This window comes from Poecilia latipinna, unplaced genomic scaffold, assembly GCF_001443285.1.
Source record: "Poecilia latipinna isolate Pla-1442-1.1 unplaced genomic scaffold, P_latipinna-1.0 Scaffold1291, whole genome shotgun sequence".
NCBI classification, from domain to species: domain Eukaryota; kingdom Metazoa; phylum Chordata; class Actinopteri; order Cyprinodontiformes; family Poeciliidae; genus Poecilia; species Poecilia latipinna.
Window position 1 is genome coordinate 142001 of NW_015113907.1, and position 27908 is coordinate 169908.

The 27908-nt window shown below is 38.5% G+C and overlaps 3 protein-coding genes and 1 long non-coding RNA gene across 5 annotated transcripts; 1 reads left to right on the forward strand and 3 right to left on the reverse strand.

The window, feature by feature from the left end:
* Positions 1 to 1737: 1737 nt before the first annotated feature.
* Positions 1738 to 5277, reverse strand: car15 (carbonic anhydrase 15). The gene is made up of 8 exons (XM_015055050.1): positions 4834 to 5277; positions 4710 to 4739; positions 3275 to 3451; positions 3039 to 3184; positions 2837 to 2929; positions 2691 to 2757; positions 2090 to 2250; positions 1738 to 2007 (listed from the first exon to the last, which is right to left on the reverse strand). Exons 1-8 carry the CDS (start codon positions 4883 to 4885, stop codon positions 1795 to 1797), a joined length of 939 nt encoding a protein of 312 aa, XP_014910536.1. The 5' UTR covers positions 4886 to 5277; the 3' UTR covers positions 1738 to 1794.
* Positions 5278 to 6544: 1267 nt separating this feature from the next.
* Positions 6545 to 21247, reverse strand: dgcr2 (DiGeorge syndrome critical region gene 2). 2 transcript variants are annotated; one of them, XM_015055045.1, is made up of 11 exons: positions 20760 to 21247; positions 15621 to 15653; positions 14755 to 14877; positions 12624 to 12710; positions 12336 to 12546; positions 11690 to 11766; positions 11428 to 11610; positions 11137 to 11340; positions 10412 to 10564; positions 10005 to 10241; positions 6545 to 9390 (listed from the first exon to the last, which is right to left on the reverse strand). In XM_015055045.1, the coding sequence occupies exons 1-11, from the start codon at positions 20842 to 20844 to the stop codon at positions 9158 to 9160; spliced, it is 1626 nt and encodes a 541-aa protein (XP_014910531.1). In that variant the 5' UTR covers positions 20845 to 21247; the 3' UTR covers positions 6545 to 9157. The 2 variants fall into 2 exon arrangements, with proteins under 2 accessions (XP_014910531.1, XP_014910532.1); XM_015055046.1 differs by lacking the exon at positions 15621 to 15653.
* Positions 16725 to 18221, forward strand: LOC106961363 (uncharacterized). The gene is made up of 2 exons (XR_001427755.1): positions 16725 to 17815; positions 18016 to 18221. It is a non-coding gene; the product is annotated as an uncharacterized LOC106961363 (long non-coding RNA).
* A 975-nt stretch (positions 21248 to 22222) lies between the features above and the next one.
* On the reverse strand, positions 22223 to 27301 carry ess2 (ess-2 splicing factor homolog). The gene is made up of 10 exons (XM_015055047.1): positions 26889 to 27301; positions 26056 to 26224; positions 25861 to 25944; positions 25571 to 25740; positions 24718 to 24835; positions 24449 to 24582; positions 24038 to 24140; positions 23174 to 23283; positions 22969 to 23084; positions 22223 to 22874 (listed from the first exon to the last, which is right to left on the reverse strand). The coding sequence occupies exons 1-10, from the start codon at positions 27030 to 27032 to the stop codon at positions 22595 to 22597; spliced, it is 1428 nt and encodes a 475-aa protein (XP_014910533.1). The 5' UTR covers positions 27033 to 27301; the 3' UTR covers positions 22223 to 22594.
* Between the last annotated feature and the right edge of the window lie 607 nt (positions 27302 to 27908).

Consider the following 27908-nt stretch of genomic DNA (forward strand, 5'->3'; position numbering starts at 1 on the left):
ATTTATTCAAAAAAAATCCCACATTACGAGCCAGAAGTCACTACAGTGTCATCCTAAAGTTTGGACAAAGATGATCTGAAAATGATTCTCAGAAAAGATGGAAGTAAATATTATCATATAGGTTGAAAGTAGAGCATTGTCTCCAAAGTTTTAGGATATTCTCTCATCATGACGATGTTTTTCTGCTCTCCTAACTTGTTTTATTCTGTTTGTATGAAGTTACCTGAAGCTGCTCAGGACTCTGGTATTTGATTTATATTAGAAAAAAATAGTAAAGTAATAGTTAAGCTTCTTTATTTCCTTTGAATTAAAACCTAGCATATTTTTCAGTATATTCATCAAATCAAGCCAAAGAGTGTGAAACAAACTGATTGGATAATGTCTGGCTCTCTTTCATTTAATTGGCTGCATTGCCTAAAGATCCTCTCCTGATTGGCTTGTTCCCCATGTGTGTCCATTTAAATTACATTTTGTTTTCTGAGTCCTTTCCACAGTCGCCACATGCTTGCTCATTTCCTTAGATGGAAACTATTTTATCTGGGCAGCAGAATGAAATGAAAACTACTGCAACACAAGGATGTTATTTTGTATCTACTAAGCCTGCTGAAACATTTCAAGGTCAAACTAGATACAGCAAATCTGCACAGGAAGAAAATTATATTAGGAAAAGTGTTTCTCCCGTATTAATTTGTTATATTGTAATTATATGTATTTTTTTTTCATTTTAATCTTTAAAATATCAAATTTTGAACTTAACTCTGCTATTTTTGTCTGATTTAATTTCTAAATATTGAATCAAATAATATTAGTCCTCTGTACTTGAGTAATCTTCTTACCAAACACTTTCTTTTTACTTTTTCTTGAGTAAAAATATGTTGAATTAATGCTAATCTGACTTGAATAAATTGTTGGAATGCAGTTTTTTAATGTTATTCTGTTTATTCTGCTTAGACTCAATAACATATAAGTTAAGAGCTTTGGAAAAACATTCATGTTACGCTTTGAATTAAAACTTTTGACTTTCTCTAACATTTTAAAGTCTAATTTAATGTAATTTTTCTCATTTAAAGTGTAATTTTAAAAGTAGATGCATTAAAAAGGTTGGTTTTGTATATATATATATATATATATATATATATATATATATAGTTCGAATAAACATTTTGTGTTGTGCGAGATCCAGGTAAAGTGAAACTGTTGTAACATTTAATATACAGCAGCTATTTTATATTTATTGTCGTGACGTAAGAGGAGCTAAACTGCAAAAATGTTCTCTAAAAACCGACAAGAACAAGATATTCATGGTAACTGTGGAGGAGCTGCAGAGACCCACAGCTCAGTTGGGAAAACAATTATTTTCTGTACACTCCATAAATCTGACAGTGAAACATAGTAGTGGCAGCATCATGCTGGGTGGATGTTCTTCTGCAGTCGGGAGGGGATGATAGGATGATGGAAGAAAGTTAAATACAGAATAATTCTAATTAAAAAATAAGTTAGAGGCTTCAAAAGAGTGACAACAGAAGATCCACGCAGGCAATATCTGAATAAAAATGAGAAAAGGTTTAAGAGGTTTGAGTATTTTTAGAAGATATTGGTTTGATGTTATTAGGACACCATCCTACATTGTCAGGCCCCTTTTTTGGCCTAGTTCATGTAAAAAGATACAAAATAAGGACTTATCCAGGAATCAGATTTAAAAGAAAACACCAAAACAAAGGCAAAGGACCCTTTGATACTTTCTAGTGACGTTTTTATAGAAATCTCAAACATCATTGTGGGATAACAGGAGAGTTAAAGTTTAAAGATGAAACTGCCCAGGACAATGATGTGCAGCAGATTTGACCGGATCGGTCGACCGGCCGCCGCCCTGAGGAGCCCGGCGTCTCTGGAGGCCGACACGGTGCGGCTGAAGGTGGGATGGACATGCCTGAAGTTGTTCTGCAGAGGCGTCACCTGCTCTGCGTCTTCCTCCGTCGAGAAGATCTGCGAGGTAAACTGAGCCAGCTGAGGAAGAAAAATAGTTAGTATTTTTAAAATTTTTGCAGCCAGGCAGGAATCCTGTGATTTTTTAGGAATCAGAACCAACCTGGGACCAGGAGATGAGGATGGGGACCTCATAGAGAGTCCAAACTACGGCGTGGGAGCAGGGAGGGGTGGTGAGGCTGCCAGAATAACGGTAATACTGACTCATGTTGTGCTTCGGCAGGAGACTCAGCAGTGGGAATGGCTTTACTTTAGTCGTCTGGCCTTGAGGAAAAGATGCACAGCCATGTTAGAAACCTGCAAAAGCAAAGTTTCACCAAATGCTTCTGTTCTGGTTTCTAGTGCAAACTTCTTAATGCACGTGAAATAAGACAAAACAAACCCACAAGTAACTTTTCAGCAAGATTTTAAGTCAATAATTTTTACATATTGATGAAAAAGTTCTAGTGCTGATTCCACCGGCAGATTACTTCTCTGGTAAGAAGTTAAAAGTGAAGCTAGAACTTTTATAAAAAATGAAAATTAAGGAATGGTTTACTTCAAATAAGCTCCTGTGTCTTGCTGAAAACTTCTTTGTAGGTTAGTTTTGTCTTATTTCAAGTGTTTCAAGATGTTTGCACTAGAAACTAGACCAAAAATACTTGGTCAAATTTTTTTTTTTTTTTTCAGTGCAGTAGCAAGTGATTGTAAATGGTGAGTCTAACCTCTGTAGGCCACAGAAGACAGTTTTTGAGAAATGTGTCCAAAATGAACATTGTCCGCATAAACGACCTGCAACAAAAGACATGACCTTATGCAAAAGCTGCAGCCGCATTACAATGAAAGGTGTTGCACGTTTTCATCAACTAACATCAATGAAGAAGCCAAGAACAGCAAATCCTGTTGGGTCGTCCAAAGCTGCAGACTCATTGGGGTGGATGGACTTCATGTTGACTATGTGCATCTGTGGACGACATCAAAACCGGCGCGGCGGCGGAGGCGTTAAGGGGCGGCTGCGGCGCGGCAGCCTGCTGAAACAGACGGAGTAGAGCTGCCTACTGACCATACTGTACCTCCATCGGATATCTGCGCCCGTCCACCGTGTGCTCAGAGCCGTTCGTCGCCAGGCCTCCCCAGTGGAAGTGCAGCTGGATGGTGTGGTAAACATCTGGAAGACCTCCGCCGCTCACAGCCATGCCGCTGCCAACCTGCAGCAAAACTGAAGGAGGAGGAAGGGAAGGCGCAACACGGGCGTCAAATCCAACACAGGACACGACGGGAAGGTGAGGAGAATCTGCGGGATGCTCACCAGAGTGTCCGTCGTTCTCAAGCGTCCAGTGGCCTGGTTGGACCGCGTCAAAACCCTCAAGGTGCAACGGCCCCAAGGAGTCGTTTCGGACCAACTGGTGGTCCAGGTTGATGGGAGAGTGGTGGCGCTCGAGTAAAGGGTGACATGAAGGGAAGGAGTCGCCCCATGAATACGGATCTGATGCAGAGGTAAAGAGAGAATCGCTGAGTCAGCTGGACTCTCCAGAACAGGATCAAGATAAAAGTTAGATATGTGTTTCAAGAAGCAAAAAGAGAGCAAGGAAAATATTTAAAAATGTCATTTTCAGGTGATTTTTTTTTAAAACATGATTTTCAGTCCAGATAACTCCAAAACTAATTCAAACCCTCCTTCTTTCCAGCATCCCTGTGTGGGCCCCATATGTAGCCCATTGATTCAATACATGCTAAAAACAAAAATATGATCCACAAGTACCAGCTTAATGCGGGTTTTCTCTGAAATTGAAGGTTACAGTTATACTTTTTATACTTTGGGGCTTTTCCATAAAATCAATCTGATTTTTGTCATTGTCATTCTAAAACAGCTTTAGATGTGCGTTTCGTATCGTTTCCCACTTAGATGAAAGAAGGTTTATTAGGATTTAGCCATGGTAACCACCAAGATGGCGCCAAAAAAGAAAGAAGTGATTTCTCCTAAAATCAACACCTTCAAACTTGCTTGCAAATCTGAGATTATGGGGCCAAATTATTTAACTGCACTTTAAATCAAAATCTTCAAAACAAAACAGTGGTGACCACAAAAGGCAGCTGCCCAGGGCGCCATTAGAAAAGGAGGCACACGAGGACCATTTAAAAACATAAAACTACAAATACAAACAAAAAAAATTGTATGTAAATCAGGCTTTTAACTCTGGTGTCTCTTGATAGCAACAAAAAGCAAACAGTTTCCAGTCACTAAAGGACATTTAACCAAAGTTTATGATTATATTTGAGCATACATGCATTGGTAAGGTTTTATGTTCTTGAGGAACCACATAGTGGTTTAAGAGAAGAAAAAAAAAAATCAGAGTTTCAACAATGAAACTCACTGAAATAAATCTGAAAGGTTCTTGTAACTGTGAGGCGATAAAAAAAAAAATCTACAGAAGTTGTTTAATAAGAAGCTGAGATGATCAACAGCTTTAATCTGTAGCATAAGATGCTGCTGAGCTAACATGGAGGACAGGATCAAATACTGGCGCAAAACAACTTCAGCACAAGAGAAATTTGCATTGAAAGGTTTAAAGTCTACCAAGTTATTTGGAGATAAAATATTCCACTATATCTTGGTTTAACAGGCTTACTACTTTGTATAAATTTAGTCCTGAATTAAAGGATTTACAGACACCAAGCTGCTAAAATGATGGCTCCAAATGTAAACCTAGAGTCTCCAAACTAATAGTTATTATTTTACTTACCACAATGTGGCTCATCATAGCAATAGTCCTCTGGAAGACACAAATAACCAGCACAATCAACCAGATGTTTTCTTGAACTTAATTAACCAGAAACAAAGTTGTTGATATTAACGTGGACTCTTACGCGAATCAGCGCAGAGAAGCAGGAGCATGAGGAGAGCCGCGCTCCGCTGCATGGTGGCTCAGGCAGCCGTCTGCGTGTGTTGAGGTAGAATGAAGGCAGATCTGCAGGAACGTCCAGCTTAAGTGGGGTGGGTGGTGAAAGCTGAGTTTTATTTCCTCTGGGACTGATCAGTGAACTGTGTCATTACCAGTCCAGTGGTCCTTTCTGATCAACAGCCTCATTGATGCGAGGACGGCTTCACCCCTCCTCCCCGAAGCCATCAGAGATGCTCAGTGACTAGTAACAACACCCATTCATGAGAGGATGTGCTTTTATCTACACATCAGTGTGCCTAGAAAGTTAGTTTTATGCTCTAAACATGCATAAATGCATGGAATTACATTGTCATTTTATGGTCTAATACAAATTATTTTATTATTTAACCCAATAAATTAAATACGCTTTTTTTTTTTTTAACTGTCCAGATTAAGAATATAGTCGTAAAACGACATAAATGAATCAATTTAGGTAATTTTATGGTGTAAATAAAAAAAATGAATAAAAAAAAAAATTTAATCATAGTTTAGTTTTAAAATTATAAGGGAAATTTTATGGCCCAAATATAAAACAAACAAAAAAAAGAAACATTTTAATGCTGTGGTCTAACTTCAATAATTTAAATGAAGTCAGAATAGGTAATTTTATGGTATAATACTGATAATTAAAAAGTAAATTTTATGGCCCAAATATTAAAAACAAAAAAAATATATATATTTATGTTATGGTCTAACTCCAATAACACAAATATAAGTACAAAAGTAATCTCATTGATTAAATTGATTTAAAAAATACATTTTAATTTCATGGCTTGAATGCAACAAAATAAAGAGATCAAAAAGTCATTTTATGATCCATAAAAGAAAATCATTTTCATAGTGTAACTTCAATAAAGTAAATATGAATTCAAAAAACTAATTTTATGGCCCAAATCTAGAGGCATTTTAACATTATGCCCCAATTCCAATAAAATAAAAACAAGTAATTTTATCATACAAGTCTAAATAAAACCCACAATTTTAATCTCATGGCTTGGATACAATATAAAAACATTAAAAAGTTAATTTTATGATCCAAATCTGAGGAAAATTTTTGTTTTGTTTTTATTTTTAATCCTTAAAAAAAAAACCACCCACACCACCCAATGAATGCTCAGCTTCGTAATTTGACTCCATGTTCGTCGTGAGCCTGTGCGTTGATTGAGCCGTTAAGCGCTGCGTTTTAGGTCTCTCTCATCAGGAATAAATTTTGCGATTCTGTCACTCGTTGCTCCGTGGGGGCCGGGTGGACAAAGCCTCCTTTCATCCCAGACAACACTCTCCAGCTGGGCATCGCTCTCTCCGCTCCGCCTGCTGCCGTATGAGTCACTCTGAGCTGCGTGATATTCGCTTCCTTCAAATCATCTAAATCTCCGGGCGCCCCCCGTCTCACTGTTTAGGTCGGGGTGGGGACGGGGGGATTTCCCTACATTCCACCTTAAATCTCTTTGACATTTGGTCAGGTGGAGGGATTTCCTTGACGAAGGAGGAAAAAAACTAAAAAATGCAGAGGATAAATGTCGCGTCTGAATAGGTTCAGCGTAAAGTCTGGATCGCAGCCCCAGCTCGGATTTCACAGTGAAGCTTATTAAGATTAGATGTAGATCCATATCAGAAAAACACAGGCTTGTTTTTTTCCCCCCGTTTTTAATTTAAGGGCTGTCAAATAAGAGACAAAGAAATGTAGCATAAGTTGCATTACAATCCCCCCCCACCAGGCTTTCAGTTCATACAAAACGCTGAACTACATGTATGAGCCTTTAAATCTACTGTACACTGTTGTGCTAAAATTACCTCTCAGCATGCCAACACATAAAAAAAAAAAAACATGCACCAAAAGGTACATAAAGCAAGAAGAAAACCAAAACAAAAGATGGTGCAAACAGAACTGAACACCATCTGTTAAACACACATGCTCACGTTTGGCAGCGTATGAAAACATGACTCGGTTTGCTGGATAATCCACTGTGGATTGTCAACGCAAAAAGTAGAAAATAAAAAAGAAATGAGTAAAAGATGAGCACAAAAAGTCATGTATTATATATATATATATATATATATGTATATTCAGTACATTCAATCATGAGATGTGGAGTCAGACATATTTTAAACTATTTTTGGGGGGTGGATCATGAGTTTGGATGCTGCTGGTGGTGATGGAGGAACCTCCAAAAAATAAAACAAACTCCCAACTCCGTCGAATCCATCCTCGAATGAATCCGACGATTGTCGTCTTACTTGCTCCAAACTTACAATTTTTTTTCTTTTAAATACACATTTCATCAAAGAGAGAAAAAGACAAAACCAAAACAGCAACAGTTTTGCAGAAACACCATCATCATGTTCTGCAGAGGTTCAACCCAGGCATGGGCTGGCCACACATTTTAATTCCCTTTAATAAAACGCCACAGGAAGAGGTAGAGCTGAGGTGCTAAACTTGTGCTTGGATTTTAAGAGCAAGAAATCAGGCTGTTTGGAAATAATTTTGATTTTAAACTAGTTAGCTGGTTTTGTATGGTAAGCAGCGGACTGCAGGCTAGATAGATGCAGTAATGATCAGGTTTCTGACTTTTTAAACTGGGCAAAAAGCTAAAATATTCTGCACTCATGGTTACTACAAAGTTTACACTTCAACATTTATTATTTTTCCTGGTAGATTTTATGACAGGCTGAACATTTCAGTAAGGTTGAGGTTTATTATTTGGTCGGTTTACAATTCATCAGTGTGTTAAAGGGACATTTCACTATATATTTGGAAACTGAACAAACTTATCTCAATTTAAAAATCAAATAAACGTATGGATTTTTTAAATTGAGCACTAATATGATGTACATTAGTGAAACAAAGACTAAGGCTTTTGATGCGTCTCCAGAAATCAATGTAATTAATGCTTTTTTGGCATCTAAAGGCCAATTTTAAAAACTGCATGTTGTAAGAAAGTCCAGGAGCCAAAAAGTATTTATTTCTCCTTGGACTGTTTCATTCATTTGTCCTTGGATTATACGAAGAGTTTTCCATACCCATCCAGAATTACATGACTAAACAGGAACATTGTGAACAATCGACATGTTTGGTTGAAAGCTGCTGCTATATGTAGTTTGTGTTTATATTTTAGAATAAAGTCAGTTGAATTATTAAACCTGTAATAATAAATATCTCAGATTGTTTTAGCAACACCAAGGTATAGTTTTAATTAAACCAATAAGATCACTATATGCTGCCTTTTTGTTTCACAGTTGCATGAAAATATCTTGATATACATGTTTTTTACTAAAATTATGCTACCAAGAAAACGTTGCGCCAGCCCACGCCTGGTTGGCACATTCTGGGACGGACAGGAAGCGACAGTCGATGAGCTTACCTCACGAATCAAAGCGTGAAGACTGAACACAACGGCCCAACCACAAATAATACAGAATTTGAATGTTAGCATGGCTTAACGTCATAATTGGAGAAATCTTTTAAATTATTATTTTTTCCTTCTATGAAAGACCTTCATCTCTAATCTTTACCCATACAGTAACCAGGTCTTTATCACATCATTAATCAGCTTACACGTCTCCAACAAGCAACCAAAATTACAGCCTGCAGTCATAAATTAATAAACAAACGCAATACCAAACTGATAATAACCAGCGTCACCACAGTCTTCTGACATCTAAAGCTTTTTTTGTCAGCATAGCCCGGTAAAAACCCAACGATAATAGACTACCAAACACCTTCTGAGCTATAAAACATCTGCTTCTGCAAATCTGTGCTATAAATCTGGAAGACGGCTGCTTAGATCGGATTGTAAAAATGAAGGTTTTTATCAGCTCAATGTGTGACGCAACAAAAAGCGTACAAGCAACAAAAGCTGGGCTGGTAGTTTGACGCTGTGCGGGACTGAAACACACAGGTATGAAGTCTGAACCTCAGGGAGCATTTACAGCAGTCGGGGTTTCACCCAATTAGGCTGCTTCTCAGCAACAAAACAAAGAGCGCAGCCATGTCAAATTATTGGGATCCGTTTGTTTTTTGTTTGTTTTTTTCTACAGAGTCGGTCCTTGCTGCTCCCTCGGATGCCAGTGTCTTCAAAAAGCAAACAAAACCGAACACTTCGTCTTCAGAAGGAAAAACCCCGCTGTAAGAAAACAGTCGCCGCTACTCCTCATACGTCTGTACAAAACACGAGTCTCCTCCCTGCGGCCGACATCAACAGCCTGCAGTCCTGGCTAGTGAGATCCGGGCGCGGCTCCGTCCTTCGCTCCTATACCACAGTGCTGAGGGAGGACGTGCAGTCTGCGGGCAGAGGGGCGGGGGCGTGGCCATCTGTTGGCGTGTCGGGCCCCACCAGGAGGGTGCTGCTGTCTATGGAGTCCTCCCTCTCTTGAGACGACGGCACGCAAACGGGCGCTGGAGCGGGGCAGTTGGGAAGTTCGGCCTCGAGCCCGTCGCCCAGAGAGTTCATCTGGCTCGGCACCATGGAGACCCCGCTGTGTCCTGGAGGCAACGATGAAGAGCGCAGAGGAGAGGAGACGATCAGAGCTCATCCAGGGCTCAAACGATAAAACATGCACTGCAAAAACACCGAATCCTACAGAGTAATCCTGCAGGTCTAGTTTCTAGTGCAAATAGACTAAAGTAACTTACAAGTCACCTTTCAGCAAGAAACATGAGTTCATTTTAAGTCAATAATTCCTTAATATTGATGAAAAAGGACGAGTTATTAGTGAAATACTAGTGGATCTAGTACTTTTTCATTATAAGGAATTATCAACTTAAAACAAGCTCTTATATTTCTTATGTAAAGTGCACCAAGATATTTCCATCAGATTACTGAAAATACAGATTATTGAAATAATTGTCAACTAGTTTAGTAATGGATTAATCATTAACTGGGCATACAGACTCAAAAACACAACATATTCAGAGTATTTCTAATACTATGCAGAAAAAAACTTAAGTGGTTAAATGAAAGCTTAGCAGAATGTGACAATTTTTTTTAAATCAGATTGTCAGAATAAATCGATAGAATAATCGATAAAATATTCGCTAGCTGCAGCTCTACAGTTCGCATGACGAGCTAGCCGGACAGGAGGACGGACGCTCCCTACCGAAGTCCACGTAGAGGAAAGTGTCTGGGTTGATGGAGGCTTCGTACGGAGGAGGGGGGTCGTCTGGGTGCTGGATGTTGGCGTATTTGTAGGCGGCGTACGGCGGAGGCGGCTCCTGGAAATGAAAAGCCCCGCCTTCGCCGTCGTCAGACAGGTGCAGAGGAGTGAGACCGGTGCCGAAGGCATCTGGGCCGTAGTCGAAGCCCGGCACTCGTCTTCCGAGGTTGAAGTGGTGCACTGAGGAAAGCAAAAAAAAAAAAAAAACGAGAAATGTTAAGAGATTAATAGATTTCAGCATTATTAAAAGCAGAAACTGCAAATCAATCACAGGATTACAAGTAGTGTGTTATTTATCCTATTTCTTCCGATTAAACTAAATGACATCATATTGATCGGTTGGGGCTTACAGTTGCCTCCGATCAGAGTCTCGATGCGTTCGCGTCTTCTCTGACGAAGTCTGTGCACCATGAAGAGCAGCAGCGACAGGATGAGGAAGGACGAGATGCAGCTGACGATCAGCCTCATCCCACTGGCCATCGAATCAAACAGGGCGCTTCCATCTGAGGGAAAAGAAGAAAGAAAAAACAAAATAAGACTTTCGCTTGTGCATTTAAGCACAATCGGAACCGTACAACTAGTTAATAGTTTAAATTAATTGCAATGAATCAATTATTGAAATAATCGTTACTAATTTTGTAATCGATTAACTGTTAACTGAAGGCTACAGACACAGAAAAGGCATTTGCTGAAAGAACAACATGCTGAAAGTAATAATTAAGTCAAAAATGTGCCAAAAATATATTCATGATGTATTTACATTAAAAAAAAGCCTTTGTCTGTAAGTGTCATAGTTTTGGCTTAAACTATTCAGCACATTTTTTTCCTATTCAATTTTTACCTGGTTAATCCCCCAAAACAAACAGATCAGCCCTGGACTGTATTAATGTCAAGTCAACCATAAAGTGTTGAACTTTTCACATGTGGATGTTAGACTAATTTTTTTCGCTGCACTGGTTGCGGCCCTAATCTACATTTCTTGTAGTACTTAAGATTCTGCAGTAACGGGTATAAATGTCCAGAGTTCCCTTGTACAAACACACAGCGGCAGAGACCAAAAGATGAACACAAGTACCGGGATCCAGGCAGGTGAACTTGCAGCACTCTTTGGGATCCTTCTGAAAGCGAGTGCAGCCCTGCGGCCGCTCACACAGCGCCGCCACACACATCTCCGGCTCGCCATCATGACACGTGCAGCTCAGACACGGGTCGTCCCCCTTCGGGGTGAAGTAGTAGCCCTCATTTACTACATTGTCTTTTATGTCCACACATGTTTGCCCTGTGTAAAGAGTAACCAAAAATAAAGAAATGGTAATAAAACAGCTGATTATAGGCATATCTGGAAGCAAACGAAGTGAGCACATACTCCTCTTGCAGAGGAACGGGAACTTCTTGTAGCAGTTCTCGGCGTCCCAGCTGTGCAGGCCGTGTTCATTCATGCTCTTGCTCTGGAAGCGTTGCAGCTGGGCGCAGAAGACGTTGTCCTGAGAGGGAGAGGTCTCCCCAAACTTCTTCAGGCCCTCAGGCGGCCAAATCACCTCCAGGGACCCTGTGAGGAAACAGCGCATCCTTACTGCCCAACCCAGATCACAGAGTGGAGATTATTCAACTCTTCTTCCTTTCATTACCTTTGGAGGCCACTTCCCAACGGCCCTCCAAGGTGCGACTTCGATTGGTGATCACATACTGATAGCCCACCCAAAACCTGGACATAGTATTACTACACATTACTACATGCTGAGTGAGTCCAAGGACTTATTTCTGGGTTCATGAACCAACACATTTTCACCACTAGATGGCAGGCTATCACTCTATGACCTCTGAGTCAATTTGCTCAAACATTTACGGATCATATGACGAAATCTGAATGAAATCTGAATCTGTCAGTAAAGGCAGAGCATCAGGACTGAAACGATTAATCAGGATGAATTGATTACTGAAATAATGGTCAACTAATTTAGTAATCAATTAATCATTAATTAAACACAGTTTGCTGAAAAAAATATTCAGAGCAGTAATTGAGAGTAAATTAAACAAATATATCTACATTTTGTTTTTAAGATATAAACAGCTTTGTCTGTGAAACTAAAATTCCTCAAGTTTTAGGTTCAAATTTACTAAATGAACGCTATACTAATGCATTTTAAGAAAGAAAATGTTTATTTCCTTATTTTAAAAAAAGGAACTGAAGTATTTCTAATATTGTATAAAAAAAAACCCTCAAAAGTTTCCATGGTAAATGTTCCCGAGGTAAGAAAGTAAACATCAACTCACGTGCACTGTTCTCTGCGCTCACACACTTTGTCGTCAAAGTCCAGCTCGATCTCCAGTATGAACTGGAGCTCCTCGCTGGTCACGAACGTAGCCAAGGAGCCGTTAACCTTCTGGCACGTCTCCACGGCCTTCCAGTAGTTCTCTTTCTTCAGGTAGGCTTTGTAGCAGCTGGCCGTCTTCTCGTAGTGATGCCAGCCGTTGGGACACTTCTCTGTAAGCAGGGAGGACATTTTGACGGCTGCAGTGACTCAAGCTGCAGAAGCACTGAGACAAAAGAGAGATGCTCACTGTTGAAGCGAATGGGCTGAGCTACGCCGATGGCGTCTTCTACGTTCTCGTATCCGTTCTCAAAGCGAAACCTCTCTGCCTTTATAACTGCAAAGTATTTTGATTATCAGTCAGTTGCACTTGCAGACCACACAAATAATCTCTGGAAAGAAGAACAAGATAATTACACAACCCAAACCAATCAACTTTGAGTCAAAAGATCAAGCAGGAAGATCCAGATCTGGGGACAGGAAAAGCAGCTGGAAAGCTTTGCAGATTTTAGCCTCTAAGTATGATTAGCAGTTTAATGAGATTAAGATCTGGACAGACGGAAGAAGCCTGGCATTGTCTACGCACAACAAACTCTCCTCCTGCAACAAGGCCATCAAGGTGGTAGCAAATCAGGAGAAACTGAATATATTTGCCTGTTGATGCAGGAGAAAAAAAAATGTCAATGTAGTAACAGAACACATTATCTCTCCTCGGAGCCAGAGGCCAAATGATGCTAAAGGTCACTTGTAAAATCACAGAAGCAGAGTTACTTAAGAAGCACAAAATAAAAAAGTTAGTGCATGTTAAAGGGGATGTTTAATAAGCATGAAGGTAATTTCTAATGACAGGTCTTCCTTTGATGGACCAACTTCCTACAGAGGCCGTAGCTCCAAACCGCCACAGGTTATGCAGCCTTCAGATTAACTCAAGAACAGCTTCATGGAGAGCTGCATCCAATCGTTACAATGCAAAGCTTCAGATGGAGTGAAATAAAGCATGCTGCCTCTGAACTCTGGAGCAGTGGAGAAAGTTCTCTGGAAGGATGAATCATGCCTCTCTAATGTAAAAGTCTGGGTTTAGCAGCTGTTCGGATTACAACGTTAATGCAAAAATCCGACTTCCGACTGAAAAATCAACTGGAACACCTGCCGAGGATTGAGAATCTTTCAAACGCTGACTTCAAGTTCCAATATGCACAAGGTTTCCCTCAGAAAACTTACGAAGCCCAGTGGTTGAGACAATCGTTTATCCAGCGGCCCGTCGTGTTTTTGAATTAAAAAAAATGTTTAAAGTTGACAGGAAACTTGAAAATATCACTTGATAATTATGCGTTATTGGAAGATTGGAAGTTTAATAGCTGAACACCAACTATAAAGTCTTAAAATGCAAACATTAAAAAAAACCCTCAATAAATAAGCAATGCTAAGCCTGGTGGGGGCAAAAGTAAAGCCTGGTGGCCCACCAGGCTTAAAATACACTGGGGGAAACCCAGCCGCCTCTCCAAAAACAAAGCTTCCATCAACTGAAATTACACCTGCTAATGAAATAATTTCTCTGGTTGCACGAGCATCCATTGAGCTCATCTTGTGTTTTCACATCCTCTGCAAATTATGACCAAGCAAAAAAAAAAAAAAACTTCTGTTTAAAATTGACTAAAAATATTAACATTTCTAAATGGTTGTAAATATTAGACGTGAAGATGAAAACGTGATCATATTTTCTTCTACTTCAGGAGTTTGTAGCCTTATTGAATAACGAAAAAAGGGGCCAGTGTGAAACCGTAATCAGGTGTACACCACCAGCATTAACTCAAAGCCAGAACAGCTACTCCTTTATGGAGGTCACATGCTGTTCTCAATCCTTCTAATAATTCCCATTATGCGATCAGGCATCCGGGGATAAGACGTCAGGATTTAGGGGGAAACAATAGGATTTCGGTCAAAAGGCTTAGCTCTGTAACATCTACACACTGCTGAGGGGATCAACCCAATGGTAAACAAAAACAGAGACTTTAACCCGGTGTTCTCCTGTTTTTACACCACTAGTCCTGATTTGTTTGTTTATTAATATTAATGCTTTTTGGGGAATATGGAGGTTTGTTGATACTAATCACTCACTGCAAATGTAAACAGCAATTCTAGGGAGGAATATACCAAATATGCCCTTATGTAGACATGTTGCAAAACAGAATACAGATTGATGCAATTTCTCTACAACCCGAAGGGACCATAGGAGCAGCCATATTTCTTTTTTTTAAAGCTGCTTGCCTGTGATTTGATCCTTTATGCCTGAAACATCCTGTGTGCTGCAGGCCTCCAGAGAAATCAAAGCTCCAGAAGCACAGGTGTTAGAATGGCTGCATAATGGGAGTCGAACTTACGGGGACAGTCCATCTCGTCGCTTTTGTCCTCGCATGCTGTCCAGCCGTCACACTGCCAGGTTATGGGGATACACTGCACCTTCCCACTGCGGCAGGCAAACTGCCCAGTGTTGCAGCGCTGCTCTGAAACACAACAAGATGGGTTGTGTGGTTAACTGCGTGCAAACAAGAAAAACACAGCAGGGATATAAAATACGCATGAATAGCTTTAAAGGGAGCAAAATAAACGTTTAAAATCAAAGATGGTGGTGGTTGAAATGGCTGCAAACAGGTGTCAAATGTGGGGCAAACTATCTTAGAAACTATTCAGCCTTCTTCTCATGTTCTCTACAGATGTTAATCTCCCAAAAGAGCGATGATAAAAGATGGATTCATAAATCTGCAGACAAATTTGATCTTGTCTGCACATTTTTAAACAGGCATCTGTTTTGTGTCAAACAGCATGTTAAGACAATCTGCTTCAAAGAGTAAATTTGTCAAACTGCCAAGATCAGGTCACTGAAGTAAAAACAACAATGCTGCTTTTATTAAGTTGTCATCAAAAAAGCAGCCTCAAGATTTCAGCTGACCAGAACTTAACCTCTACAGTCGATGACATTCGATAAGGACAAAAGGCACCAAACCGTCATCTTTGGAGCTTCATTGCTTCATGTTTTTACTTCAAATATGACCTTTAAGTTGCTTCTCAGAAAACTATTTTAGGGATTGGGTAACAGAGGACTTTAGACAAAACTTCCCTAATTAGAAAATATTCAGGGAATTTTGTAAAACAACATTTTGGGGCTGCTGGTCCTTTCTCGGGAAACGATAACTCAACTCGACAAAAAAAAAAAAAAAAAGGAAAAAAGGAAAAAAAGCTTTCTTACCTGACAATAATCTTGCCAGAGCTAGCCGTGGACCTGAAATAAATACAGACAATAATAAAATGACTATCTAGTTAATTACCATTTCATTTTTACCCGCAATTCAAATAAATCACTACATTGCAAGTTTAATGGAGTTTGTGTTGCAAACTTATGAACATAACCTAATTTACCCGGCCCTCAAAACCCCAATCACACATACTTTTTTTTTTTAGATTAAAGACTGTTGCACCCAACCTAAAAACATGCTAAAAATTCAGTAAAATGTAATAAAATTATTCTGGCTGAATGCAGACTATTGGACGTAGATCTACACACCAGCGCTGCACTCTGTGAGGAACCATTTAAGATTGCTAAAACATCTTTTTTTAGTGACACCAAGTGGATTGAGATGTATCCTATTGCAGGGTTGTGTTAGTTTCCAGGGACTGAATGCATTATGACCAACAAGCAGGGATAACATTAAAAGCCATGGATTGAAAAATATATCACTGAGGAGGAATATTAAATATGCATGTCTTTAAGGGGGAGGGAGGAATTTGTCAAGTTGAAAGTCAGTAGCATTATCAGCATAATAAATATCTGAACATCTGCAGAATTTCTTCATATATTTTTCTGCGCAACATTACAATTTCTTTGGTCAGAGAAGCACAGAATATTTGAATTGTGTTATATCGACTTTTAATATAAATGCATGCTCTGAAGCAGATGAAGTCTGACTGCATGGATGATTACTTGCATATTTGATACATTTATAACTGTATGACTGAAAAATGCACAAGAACAGAGCTTATAGATGCTTTAAGTTATCAAACGTTAAAGACCAGCTTTGATTATCACCATGTTCTCAGTCTAAAACACTTTATTTTTAAGTGTGTAACGATAATGCCCACTTCTGAATTTTCCAGAAATACGAACAGAGAATCTGAAAGGAATTTTTATCCGACACCATGTTTTGGATAAAAAGATTTTTTTAAAATTGTTTAAGACTTGATAGAAGGGCTTTTAGGGGGAAAAAAACAACAACAAAAAAACATAACCCCCCAAAAATTTGTGGTAAGGCCTTTAACATATTCATAAATTTGTCTTATAAATGCTAGATAAGTATATATCTTTAATTAATTTAATAATACATGGAATCTACATTTTCTTTATTTTAAAATAGCAAATGAAGTTTGCGTATTCAGTACATTTTATGACAATAGAGTGGGGTAAAAGTTGACTATAAAAGGTTGAGTAAATCTGTTCCAGGCAGTGGATAGAGACATTTTTGGACTAATGATAATGAAATTTAAAACAAATTATTCATGTTTTAAATACAATACTGATCCTTTCTTCAACTAACTGCCCTTTGTTTAAGAACGTTTACAAAGGAGTTCTTCAATTTCATACTTAAATAATCATTAATATGAGACACACTTTGGGCAATATTTGATAAGCAATTCTACTTAAAGCTCCATGCATTACAGTGTGGCTAGATGAAATCTGCCCCTGATGCTGATGCATAATAAATCTGAAAGTGGTCAGGATGTTTAAGCGCACAGAATGATTTAGTATCGCAATGATAGAGAAATGAAGAGCAAGGAAAAATATCACAATATATTCAACAACAATATCACATTTTCAAGATTTTCTGATATCATGCAACCCTAAAGTAACAAACTGCATTTAATAAAATTAGGGTATGATGTGCTGAATCAATGGTTCAAAGCCAAACAACAAAAATGTTTTTACATTTTCATCATGGAGATTAAGTGCCATGCCCAAATATCAGTATAGATCATTTTAAATTATTCATATCCTAGTTTCCTAATCCCTTTCTGATCCACACTGTTGATACACGTCAGCCACATTCAGTGTTACCAAGTGAGTCATGCGATCATGCTTCGCAAGGTCAATTTTGAAAACTCAGCTCATTTGTATGTGCACAGCTTGCAGAAATGCATTTAGGAAGTGCACATTATTGTGCAAATGTTTTAAAGCCTCGACAATGACATTCACCGTGAAAGAGAGACTGCGCTGGCTGTTTCAGCTTCAAAATGTAAAATGACCTGCAATCCCTGCTGTGGAACCTCACTGCAACCTTCTGAGGAAAATCATCAACCGTTATCGTCAAACGGAAGAATAAAAGCGCCAGAATTATCCGTGAACTTCAGCTCAATGCTCCGAACAAAAACAGGAGCAAACACCAGTTTAAAGTAAGCTGTAGAGACGTGTTGTTAGGACACCGAGTCGCTTCCTTAACGTTATTAACTCTGTGTTAGAAGAGCTCATCAAGGCTGCCGTTCAGAAACTCTCTTTGCGAGAAAACAAACAAGAGTGAAAAATAACCAAGCAACATTTTAATACGGGTGTTCTTTCACTTAGAAACGTTTTTTTTTTTTTTGACAATTTATAGCCCAGACTGGCCTGATAATGGAGAGCAAAAACATGGCAATGTACAGCAGCTTTCTCCCGCACCGATGATTCAACCTGGAGGTTTGTGTTAAAAGCAGCGAGTGGGTTCAGGTAATTATTTTTCTTTGTATCTTCTCGCATTTAATTCGATCTTTGAGCAGATAAAAGCTCTGTGGGTCAATTTCCTTCAAAAAATAAATAAAAAAAACTAACCCAAGTAGACAGTTTTTTCATTGTGTAAAAAACTGCTTTGCCACTTCTGCTATTTTAATGGACCAACAAGAAGTTGTTAATTATATTTTTACCCCGGACAGACTTCAGTTTCAGTTCTGATTCGATAAACGCAAATGGTAAGTAGTACCACTGGACTACCTCATTTTATGAGGAAATGTTACCACAGTCCGTGCAAAAGTAGAGGTAGTAACAACTGAAACTTCAAAAATGTATAAAATTATATTCCAGACAGTATAATCACATAAATCTCTCTCAAAGAAATTTTTTTTCACCTCGTTTCAGAATGAGTAAACATTAGATCGCCCAGCCACACAAGTTTTTTTGTTTTTTGTTTTTAAGAAAAGGTCTTATTTCGAGTCAGGAATGTCAAGATGATCAGGAATGTTTTACGGGTTTCTACAGGGGGGCATAACACAATCAAAAACCTGTTCCCAACCGCACAGAGAACCCTAACAGGTACATCAAAATTATCTTTGCATACAGTTTAATATTTCATAGTAACAATGAATTACTATGCTCTGAAATCATTTATATACTCCTACAAGTAACAAGCCAAATGTTGCAAAACGATGCCAGACAAAAGCCGAAATGAACTTCTTCATGTTTTAAATGAGCAAGTCACAAATCTTCGGTCTATTTTAAGTCCACAAAAAAACTTCAGCGAACGGTTATTTTTAAAATATTCTGGCTGTGAGGAGTTTTAGTCTGCTATTTTATTTGATTTTTAGTCTCCAACACAACACCCCAGTTGAAGTAGTCTGAACAAACTCTTGTGTGGTTTTTCAGCCAGCCACAGTTTAATGCTAAAATCCATTCTCCATATTATTGGAGCAAACCAGAGGTCGTGAAAATAACCTCAAACTCTTGAGAGGCCCATCATGTGTACCAAACCCTACCACAATGTTACACAAGGTTACACCACAGTGTGCAGCGTTACACACAATGCACATGCAAGAGTTGCTTCCATCTCTCGACCAGAAAAAAAGATTCTTTGTTGTTTGATTGTCTCCCTTTAATTCATACTTGACTTATGAAAGTCTGTGTCCTTATTTTAAAAAAATACACTTAGCACTATTAAATATTAAATGAAGCTAAGTAAATGTGTTGTGAAATACATGTGGTGTGTAAAAATAAGGATGCAATGAGCTTTGAGATTTATGAATGCCGAACGGCTGCATGGTTGCTAAATAACATCCTGGTAAAATTGAAGCAGGTTCTATTAATAATTTTATTGTCCACCTAAATTATGCGAGTAGTAATTTTGTTTCTTTTTCAGTACTTGAAGTCCTTGTCAAGTAGCTCTCAAGAAGATAAGAGTCCACAGAAACCGACAGCGACACACGGTGAAAAATATCATCACCCAAACAACCAGTAGCCGTTTCCAAACATGCACTGAGTGAACTCTACGCATTGTTCTCAAAAGCGTTGGGCATCTTGATGAAATGTGCACAAAAATGACCTTCACACTAAGGGCTAAAGCTATGGAAATACAACAGCAAAGCTCTAACTCATCTTGTAACCCCCTCTAAAAACCTAATTTGACTACAAACTGAAAAGAAGCTGTCAAATAAATGCCAACAACACAAATATAAACAATGTTTTCCTTTTTCCTTTTAATTTGCTCTCTAGGTAGGAGGTCAGTCCTCTGGTTAGAGCCAAACAATAATGAGTTTATCCTTGAGCTCCACTGATAACGGTAACTCTAATCCAACACAATTGAGGGGATCACGAGACCGAGCTTGAAGGAAACCACAGAGCATTTGTCCTGTGGTGATGCTTACAAAGCTTTTTACAGAAGATCATTCAAAGCACCAATAAATGCTTTTGGTTCAGGAAAATCCACACTTCCTTGATTGATAAAAAAAAGATATCTAAACAGATAATAGAGTAGTATTCCAATAAGGTGGTGCATTATTTAGAGCAAAACACAGGGTTTTCACTTAACCAAGTCATCTTTACAGACAGCAGTAACAATTGTTAGTATTTTTTCTGCCAAGTCAGTTGTGTTTAATGGTGGAGATGAATGTGAGCCAGGTTTGGTGATGCAGGAAGATGAATCCCTTTCATGCATTTTAAATTACAGACTAGGTGAGGGAGATCAACCTAGGATTGCAGTGATTAAATTAACTAATTAAACTAAATTAGGGTGCACCATTTTAATGAGGAATTAAAGTATAATTAACCGAAGTTAGCATCTTTGATTAAAAACAATAACAATAAAAAAAAATAAAAACAATGAAGTCTAATAAATGTACATCTGCTGGCTGTTGCAAGTGACCTAGTTTTGGAGTGAAATACAGGTACTGCGTACACGGCTAGCTGGAGCTGCACCCTGAACAGCAGCAGCAGGGAGACGGGTTGAAAACTACCAGAGTCCCAGGTCTGACCAACAGGCCGCTGCGCCTGACCTGCAGGCTGCAGCTGTAAATCTGTTTCTCTCACCTTTTTTTTTAGTCGAGCAAACGGAACAGGAACACATGCCAAAAAATAAACAAACTGGGGTTTATTTACCTGTCCGTGGTGGGTCCGTTAGTGTGAGAACGAAGAGAAGAGAGAAGAGGAGGACGAAACTGCTGCTGTCAGCCTTCGGCAACATTTATCCTCCATTCATAGTAACTCCTCTATCCAGAAATGTAAAAATATACCGAGGTTCAGCAACGCCTTTGCCTTTTTTAAATTATAGCCGCAAAACGTTTAAAACTACTTATGCCCATTTTTGCGCACACAATGCGTCGACTACGTAACACGGCGCAAATAAAGCATAGTCGTAATAAGAGGCGAGGTTAATCTCTCCCAGCAGCAGCTAACGTTAGCTAGCTGGATGGCTGCTCCACCGTCACCGTCGACCGTTGGTGCTCTGTGCGGAGCGGCGCTCATCCAAGATGGCTGCGGCCTCCCATCACAACAATTCCAAACATTCAGCAGCTCACAGGCGGACCATCAGCTGGAGGTGCTGCCGGGGCGGAGTCTGGCAGATTATACCCAAACAGACACTGTGCATGTGGGGGGGCGGGTGGAGCCACAATGGGAGCAACTTTTAACGCTGCTCACAGAGGCGGTGGAAGAGAGTTGAACCATTGGGGGTCCACTGCTATATATTAGCATTTTTATTTGACAGGTTCCATACCATTTCAGGAACAGAATTTTGTTATGAGAACTCTTCTGGTTATAATAACAAGATATAAAACAAATTTGAACAAGTTTTACATTTTTGTTATACTTACACCTTATAAAAAAAGTCTGGTTTAAACATTAAAGGTACACAACAGCAAAACATCAACACTTCGTGGGATGTTTGAGTGTCGTCATTGATGAAACAGAGTGAGAACATGGAGTCAGAGGGAGCCCCTTTATATGGAAGCTTTTAAAAGCTTTTAAAAGCCAGAACAAACAGAATAAACAGAATAAACTCAGAAGCAGTGTCTCAGCAAAATGCAAAACTCAAAACTTTCTTGTTTTAACCAGATGAATGCTACATCTAATGACAACCAGAAACTCAGATTCACTTTTTTGGCAAATTAACAACTTTCTTGCTCTGGCCACTAAGATACACTGGCCCACTAGCTCTGAGGGTTCCCAAATCTTCCAACCCCAATTCCAACAATTGCATTGAGTATGTTACTGTAGATCAACATGCTAGTGCTAGCCTATGTTTTATTTTCAAACTTCATGATCATTGTTGTAGGTCAAGATGCTAGCCCTAACCTACAGGCTATTAGTATTTCAGCTAGCTTTAGCTTTTTAACTCATTTTAACACTTACTCTTGTCACCTTACAGTTTAGCTTTGTAAACAGAGTTCTGCACAAATTTCTAATACTTTATGATTGGGATTTTTTGCATTGACTGAAATTTTTCACTCTTCTACAAGTTTTCTATTTGTGCTTTGAAGGCTTTTGCTTTATTCTGCTGCTTCTGCCTATTTTTTTTTTACATTTCTGCAAGTCTGCAGTTGTGCTTCTGTAATTTTCACTAAAATATTACCACATTCATATATTGCATTGTAAAAATCCAGAAGTCTTACATTTTATAACATTTTCAAGTAACAGAAACAAACACTGATATATTGAGCTTGGCTTTATGATCCCATGTGTTTGTATAAGTTTCAAGAACCACACTAGATTGTAATAAATACATAATCTCTCAAATTTTCCATTTCAAAAAGGGAAATACTGAGAAAATTGGACAAGATGCATTTCACAGAGACACTAATAATCATATTTGCCATTGAATTTAGCAACAGAACATTAGAAATTCTAGCTGTCCTTTATTTGGAGAAATCCTCTTCTAAGTTTTAAAGACTTTTTAAACAGAAGTTTTTAACAGTTTGAACTTAGAGCAGCTTTTCTTAGAAAAAGTCTGAGGCTTTCCGTCTCTTGGGAAGCTGCAGCAGATTGTCCGTGAGTGATGTGAGGTCCTGCGAGCTCGGCGTCTTAGCCTTGGTGGGCGTTGGCGTTCCTGAAGGAGTGGCTGGTCCGGCGAAGGGAGACTTGCAGGGGGTGACCCTGTGCGAGGGCGACGGCGTGTAACTTGCCCGCAGCGCTTTGTCTGTGTATTTGCTAGAAGTCCGATTTACAAGCCGCTGCAGGGCGGGCGTCAGGGCTGGGCTCAGACCTTTAGGCGTAAGACTGCAAGGTAGAAAAAGTGTGCTCTTAGTTTTGAGAATTTCTCCATCAGTGTATAAATCAGGAAAACATTTAACAAAGATAGTGCACTCCTTACCTTGCCAGGTTCTCTGTAACCCTTCTCAATGCCTCCTGTTTCTTTGCACGATTTTTTGCAGCAGCTTCATTTGCCATCTTTATACCCAGCCTCTCTCTTCGCCCTGGTTCGGGAATCTTTTGAATTCAACAATAAGCATCAAAATGTAGCGAGATAAATAATTAGACATTAATAACGCAGACATAAAAAAGGATATCTCGCTAACCTTGAATGATGGGCCGTGATTTCGCTCAACATACGGCGTATCTGATCCGTCCAGCCGGAACGGAGTGCTCTCTATCTCTCCCCAGGTCATCAGAGGCGAATCAGCAACACCTGAAAAAGTCAAAAATGACATTTGGATGAAACTATCCACAAGAATACCTCTCAGAAACTCAGAGCAAGCAATAAAATATGTGCCATTAAACTAATTTGGAACAGATGATTGAGCAAACACAAGTATGAAAGTAGGAAGTCATCAGTTTGGATAATGGATAAAATAAATAGAAAAGAGGGAACTTAAAAAGTGAATGAACCTCAAAGTAGGGCGGCAGGTCATGATTATTTTAGCAACTGATTATTCTCAGGTTTTTCATTTAAACACATGTGCTTATTTTATACAATAGTAAAAATATGCAAAAAATGTAAATCATTTTTCTAAATAAGAAAATTATTTTTTTTTTGCATTAAAAATGCAATACGATACTTAAATAAGCACTTTCTGCTTTACTTAAGCAGGGCTGATATGTTGACTATTTTTTAGATGTAACCAATTAAAAACTGGACATCACAAGGTGCTTATCAAGAGAAATTTGCAGAATGTGAACCAGGTGAAGTTTAGGAGTTCTAGATAGAACTTTTAAAGAAAGTTGTCATCTAAAATGCAAAATGTGTAATTTGTTTTAACAGTTTTGCCTAATTACTGCTTTGAGAGTGTTATGTTTTCAGCAAATGGTATATTTTAGGGTCTGTTTACTCCAATTAACCTTTAATCAATTACTAGTAAGTTAGACAATTATTTCAATAATCGATTAATCACACTTGTTTCAGCCCTACTTCATAGGACTGAATAATTTGCAGGTTCACTCACCAGGGGCAGGTGATGGAGTCCTTTCGAAGCCATATCCATTCACTGTTGGGGATTCATGCGGTATTAGCTCCTTCCCATCGGGGCCAACTTTACCCTGTTTGAACTGCAAAAACATGTAAATTAAACAAACAGAATCTATAAGCGACACCATTCAAATAAGCATTTCTTTTGAAAAAATAAAAAACAAAAATTTAAGTAAAACAGTCAAGTCCTGGAAACCAAAAGAGCAGAACTCATCCCAATATAAATGTTACAATTTTTATAACTAATAATATTTAGCAACAGCTGGAGCAATATGTGATTTGCTTTTTTAAATAAAAACAGTAATATTATTTAAAAAAAAATGTGGTTTTAAACTCATTTTACACAAGGTTTCTGTGCTGTGAAAACTTCACCCATTATTGTAGGTACCTGTGCATTGAGGGCCGCGGCCTGTTGAATCTGGCTTTTGTTCAGCGCTTTGCTGAATGGATCTCCAACAAACCGAGTGTTCTTGTGCACCACCTCCCTGGGCTTCTTGAAGATTGCATCATCATCTTTAACACCTAAGATAAAGGTAAAAATTACATTTAAAAAATCATCAAACATTTTATGCCACACTTTAGAAAATGTTGTGGCTGAGTTAAAGTGAAATTGACTAATTAAAAAATCAAGCAGTTTTCTCAGTTTAACATTCATACCCTCTGGATAGTACATTAAGGCATTTTTTGCTTTGTACTCCCACGTTTCCAGCCCAGCTTTGACGCATTCAAGAGCAGCTTTCTCCATTGACGGGAGGGCGAGGTTCTCCTCGTGGCGCTGCAAAAAAAAGATCACAGATGATTTAAATCTTTTCCATTCTTTCTACAGTAAACCACAAATGCACCCAAAAGCAGTCATGTTTTCTTTTCTGATTTCTAATGTCCAGGAAACATCCAAATGCAGCTTCAAAGCAGCACTACGTGTCTGAGCGCACTGCAAAACCATGCAGGTGCAGCTAAATTTCTTTATTTTTTTTTCCTGTAGATGATTTAATTACATGGCAGCATCATAAACAGGATTAATGTCGCTTTGGAAACAAGCAACCCCTACAGGCCTCAGAGTTGTTGTGATGCAACTTTCAGCTAAAACTTGTAAGCCGACAAAAACACCTTATGCTATAATCACACTGGAGGCTGATGGCTTAATTTAAGCTGTACCCAAATAACGCCTCTGAAGCTACGGTGTAAATTATCTGAGACAGTTTTAACTTAGTTTCAAGATATTGTGATTTTTCACATAGTGATGGTGCTGCTTGATGAGAGCAGTGGAGCATCAACAGAGCCTGTATTATTTGAATGAGATATGTGTGGATCTGAAACTAAGACATCAAAGAACAAGATCTAACAGAAAACATGCCATGATAATTGCTTAAACTCATAAATATCAAAGTGTGCAGATCATCCATAATGAAAAAAAAAATCATATCTCCAGAAAAAAACAAACATAAAAACCCTCCAATTCAGGCATCTCATTAAATTACTTTGAAAATAACAGCCCAAAATCAATACCAACCTGTTTAAATTCAGCCTCTGCCTCATATAACCAGGCGTGCTTCAGTTTCTCTTTGTCTTTTGCCAGATCCATTATCTGCTCGAAGGATGCATTATCTTCACTGGTGTTTTTAGCAAGAAAACGATCCAGACTGGGCAGCTCTTTTTCTTCTTTGTCATCATCCTTTTTCTCTACAGAAACGTGGTCCAACAAATGTATGGGTCAATTACTCTAGTTTACACATATATCTACTGAATTTACTTCCACATCAACAGTGTTAAACTAAACTGAGCATATTTGTCTTAACTTACCCAAAGCTGAACTTTTACTGCAGTAAGTGGAGGACGGCGATCCTGCGTGACCAACTGGTGTCTCAAAGCTGGCAGGAGTCAAATCTTGCATTTGCGAAAAATAAAAATAAAAAAGGGAATAGAAAGAAATCACTCAAAAAAAAAATCATATAGTGTAAAATAAATACTCATTTCATTTGGAAATCTTCTACTTACAAGGTACAGAGGTTTGTGGTGTAGATTTGTTCAACGATGAGCCGTATCTAATGGATATCTCCCTCATCTTCTCGAGGTCTCCACTTTCCTCCGCTTCAAGGTATTCCTTTTGTGCTTGAAGTTTGGTGACATCTGGGAAAAAGTCCCTTTGGATAATTTTCTCCAAGCTCTGTCAAAAGCAGCCAAGTAAAGAAAGACACAAACAGTAAGAATACGTACAAAACCAAATTTAAGGCAACATAAAACAGTTCTGCAGCATTAAGCAGAAATGTACCAATTAGGTTTTTCTTGGTTCATACTGATTTCCAGTTTTCTTGGAGGTATGACCTTACAGTTCTGATTCTGGACCAACTTTGATTAAGAAGAAAACTGTCCAAATTATTTAAAAGGGGCAGTAGTTGTGAATGTAGCAGAAAATGAATTTCAAGAATCATCTCTATTTTATACATCGAAGAATCTCAAACATCTTGATTTCGTTCTAAAGTCAATCAAAATACCCTGTGGTTGATCACAAGAAAATTAGTCGAGTCTGATCTCTGCACGACTAATTGCAGAGATCGGTGGAAAAACTGAATCTGTTGCTTTATTATATTTGGAGCTGAACATGTTCTCCTAAACAAAAATCTTAAGAAAATTGTAAAATAGCTGAATGATATCAAGTAACGATTAGAACATTGCGCAAACATATCCAGTTCCTACTTCTCATAGGTTTATAACTTTTAAGTTTGTACGCCAAAACGTTGGAAATACGTCGACGCTTACATTGTTAATGACATGTTTACATCTTGAGATCAAGGTCGTTTCTGAATCCGTGTTTGTCTTGCGTTACTAACCTGAATATAATCCTCTTCATCGAGAACCTTTCTCTTCAGTTTTCCCTCCTCTTTGTCCTCAGGCTGACACAGAGCCACGGTTGTGACCGCTGAAGGAACCAGAGTCCCGGACAAGGCTCTCCGAACACTGGCGCTACCCTCCATTGTGGATGGAGCCTGTTAGCCTTTTAGCTCAAAGGATAACGGCGACTCTATTGCGATAAAAAAATGACTTCTAAATAATACCGAAGGGCGTATTTCAGCTAAAAAATAGCATATGTATAAAATAAAGTTAAGGAAATAAATATATAAAGACTAAAAGAAGAGTCAGCCTTGCTAAGTATAACGTTTCGTTTAACTTTTAGCCATTACGCCACAGTACGACACCACACGCAACGTAATTACGTAATGTTGTCTTCTTCTTCCTCTTTTACTTCTTCTTCTACTACTACTGCCATTATTACTAGAGTTTAATGGCGGTTGGCAACAGCAATATGGTGCATTACCGCCACCAACCAGTAAGGAGTGTAAATCAAGAAACTAAGCAAACCTTATTCCTGCCTGTATATATATTTAAAAATATATATAAAATATTTATATATAAAGAGAAAGTCTAGCTTAGACTTCAACATTTAAAATATTTTTTCCCTCTAAATGTGATGGAGTCCACTTTAACACATTTACTACGTCTTAAAATATCTCATATTTATTTATTCCAAATTTTATCTGATTTTGTTTGTTTTCTCTTTAGCCCAGGTAAGTCTCGTTGTCTCGCTCTGGTTCAGTAGTGGCTTGATACAGGGAATGCAACAACTGTTTAAAGTTGTTTATTAGGCTTAGTAGAGTTGATCATCTGATTAACTAAGCTAATTAACGCAACTAGCTGAGTTAATCATCTAATGGTTCACTGTATGCAGGCCGAAAGTATTGCACTTTCATGTGGTATAACAGTTTTTTCGCTATACCTGTATGGAGGTGCCTAAATCTGAAAATAAATGATGCTGAAGGTCTAGTAACTTCTGGCCTGATGTCATGATTGAT

Coding starts and splice junctions, on each gene's coding strand:
- car15 (XM_015055050.1), bottom strand. CDS start 4,885: ATGCAGCGGAGCGCGGCTCTCCTCATGCTCCTGCTTCTCTGCGCTGAT. Junction 4,740..4,833: donor GCTTCTCTGCGCTGATTCGC/GTAAGAGTCCAC, acceptor TGTGTCTTCCAG/AGGACTATTGCTATGATGAG. Junction 2,930..3,038: donor GGCGCAGATATCCGATGGAG/GTACAGTATGGT, acceptor TGTCGTCCACAG/ATGCACATAGTCAACATGAA.
- dgcr2 (XM_015055045.1), bottom strand. CDS start 20,844: ATGTTGCCGAAGGCTGACAGCAGCAGTTTCGTCCTCCTCTTCTCTCTT. Junction 14,878..15,620: donor TCTGGCAAGATTATTGTCAG/GTAAGAAAGCTT, acceptor GTTGTGTTTCAG/AGCAGCGCTGCAACACTGGG. Junction 9,391..10,004: donor TTTCCTCTACGTGGACTTCG/GTAGGGAGCGTC, acceptor CGTTGCCTCCAG/GACACAGCGGGGTCTCCATG.
- ess2 (XM_015055047.1), bottom strand. CDS start 27,032: ATGGAGGGTAGCGCCAGTGTTCGGAGAGCCTTGTCCGGGACTCTGGTT. Junction 26,225..26,888: donor ATGAAGAGGATTATATTCAG/GTTAGTAACGCA, acceptor TGCTTTTGACAG/AGCTTGGAGAAAATTATCCA. Junction 24,583..24,717: donor CTTAATGTACTATCCAGAGG/GTATGAATGTTA, acceptor CCTTTATCTTAG/GTGTTAAAGATGATGATGCA.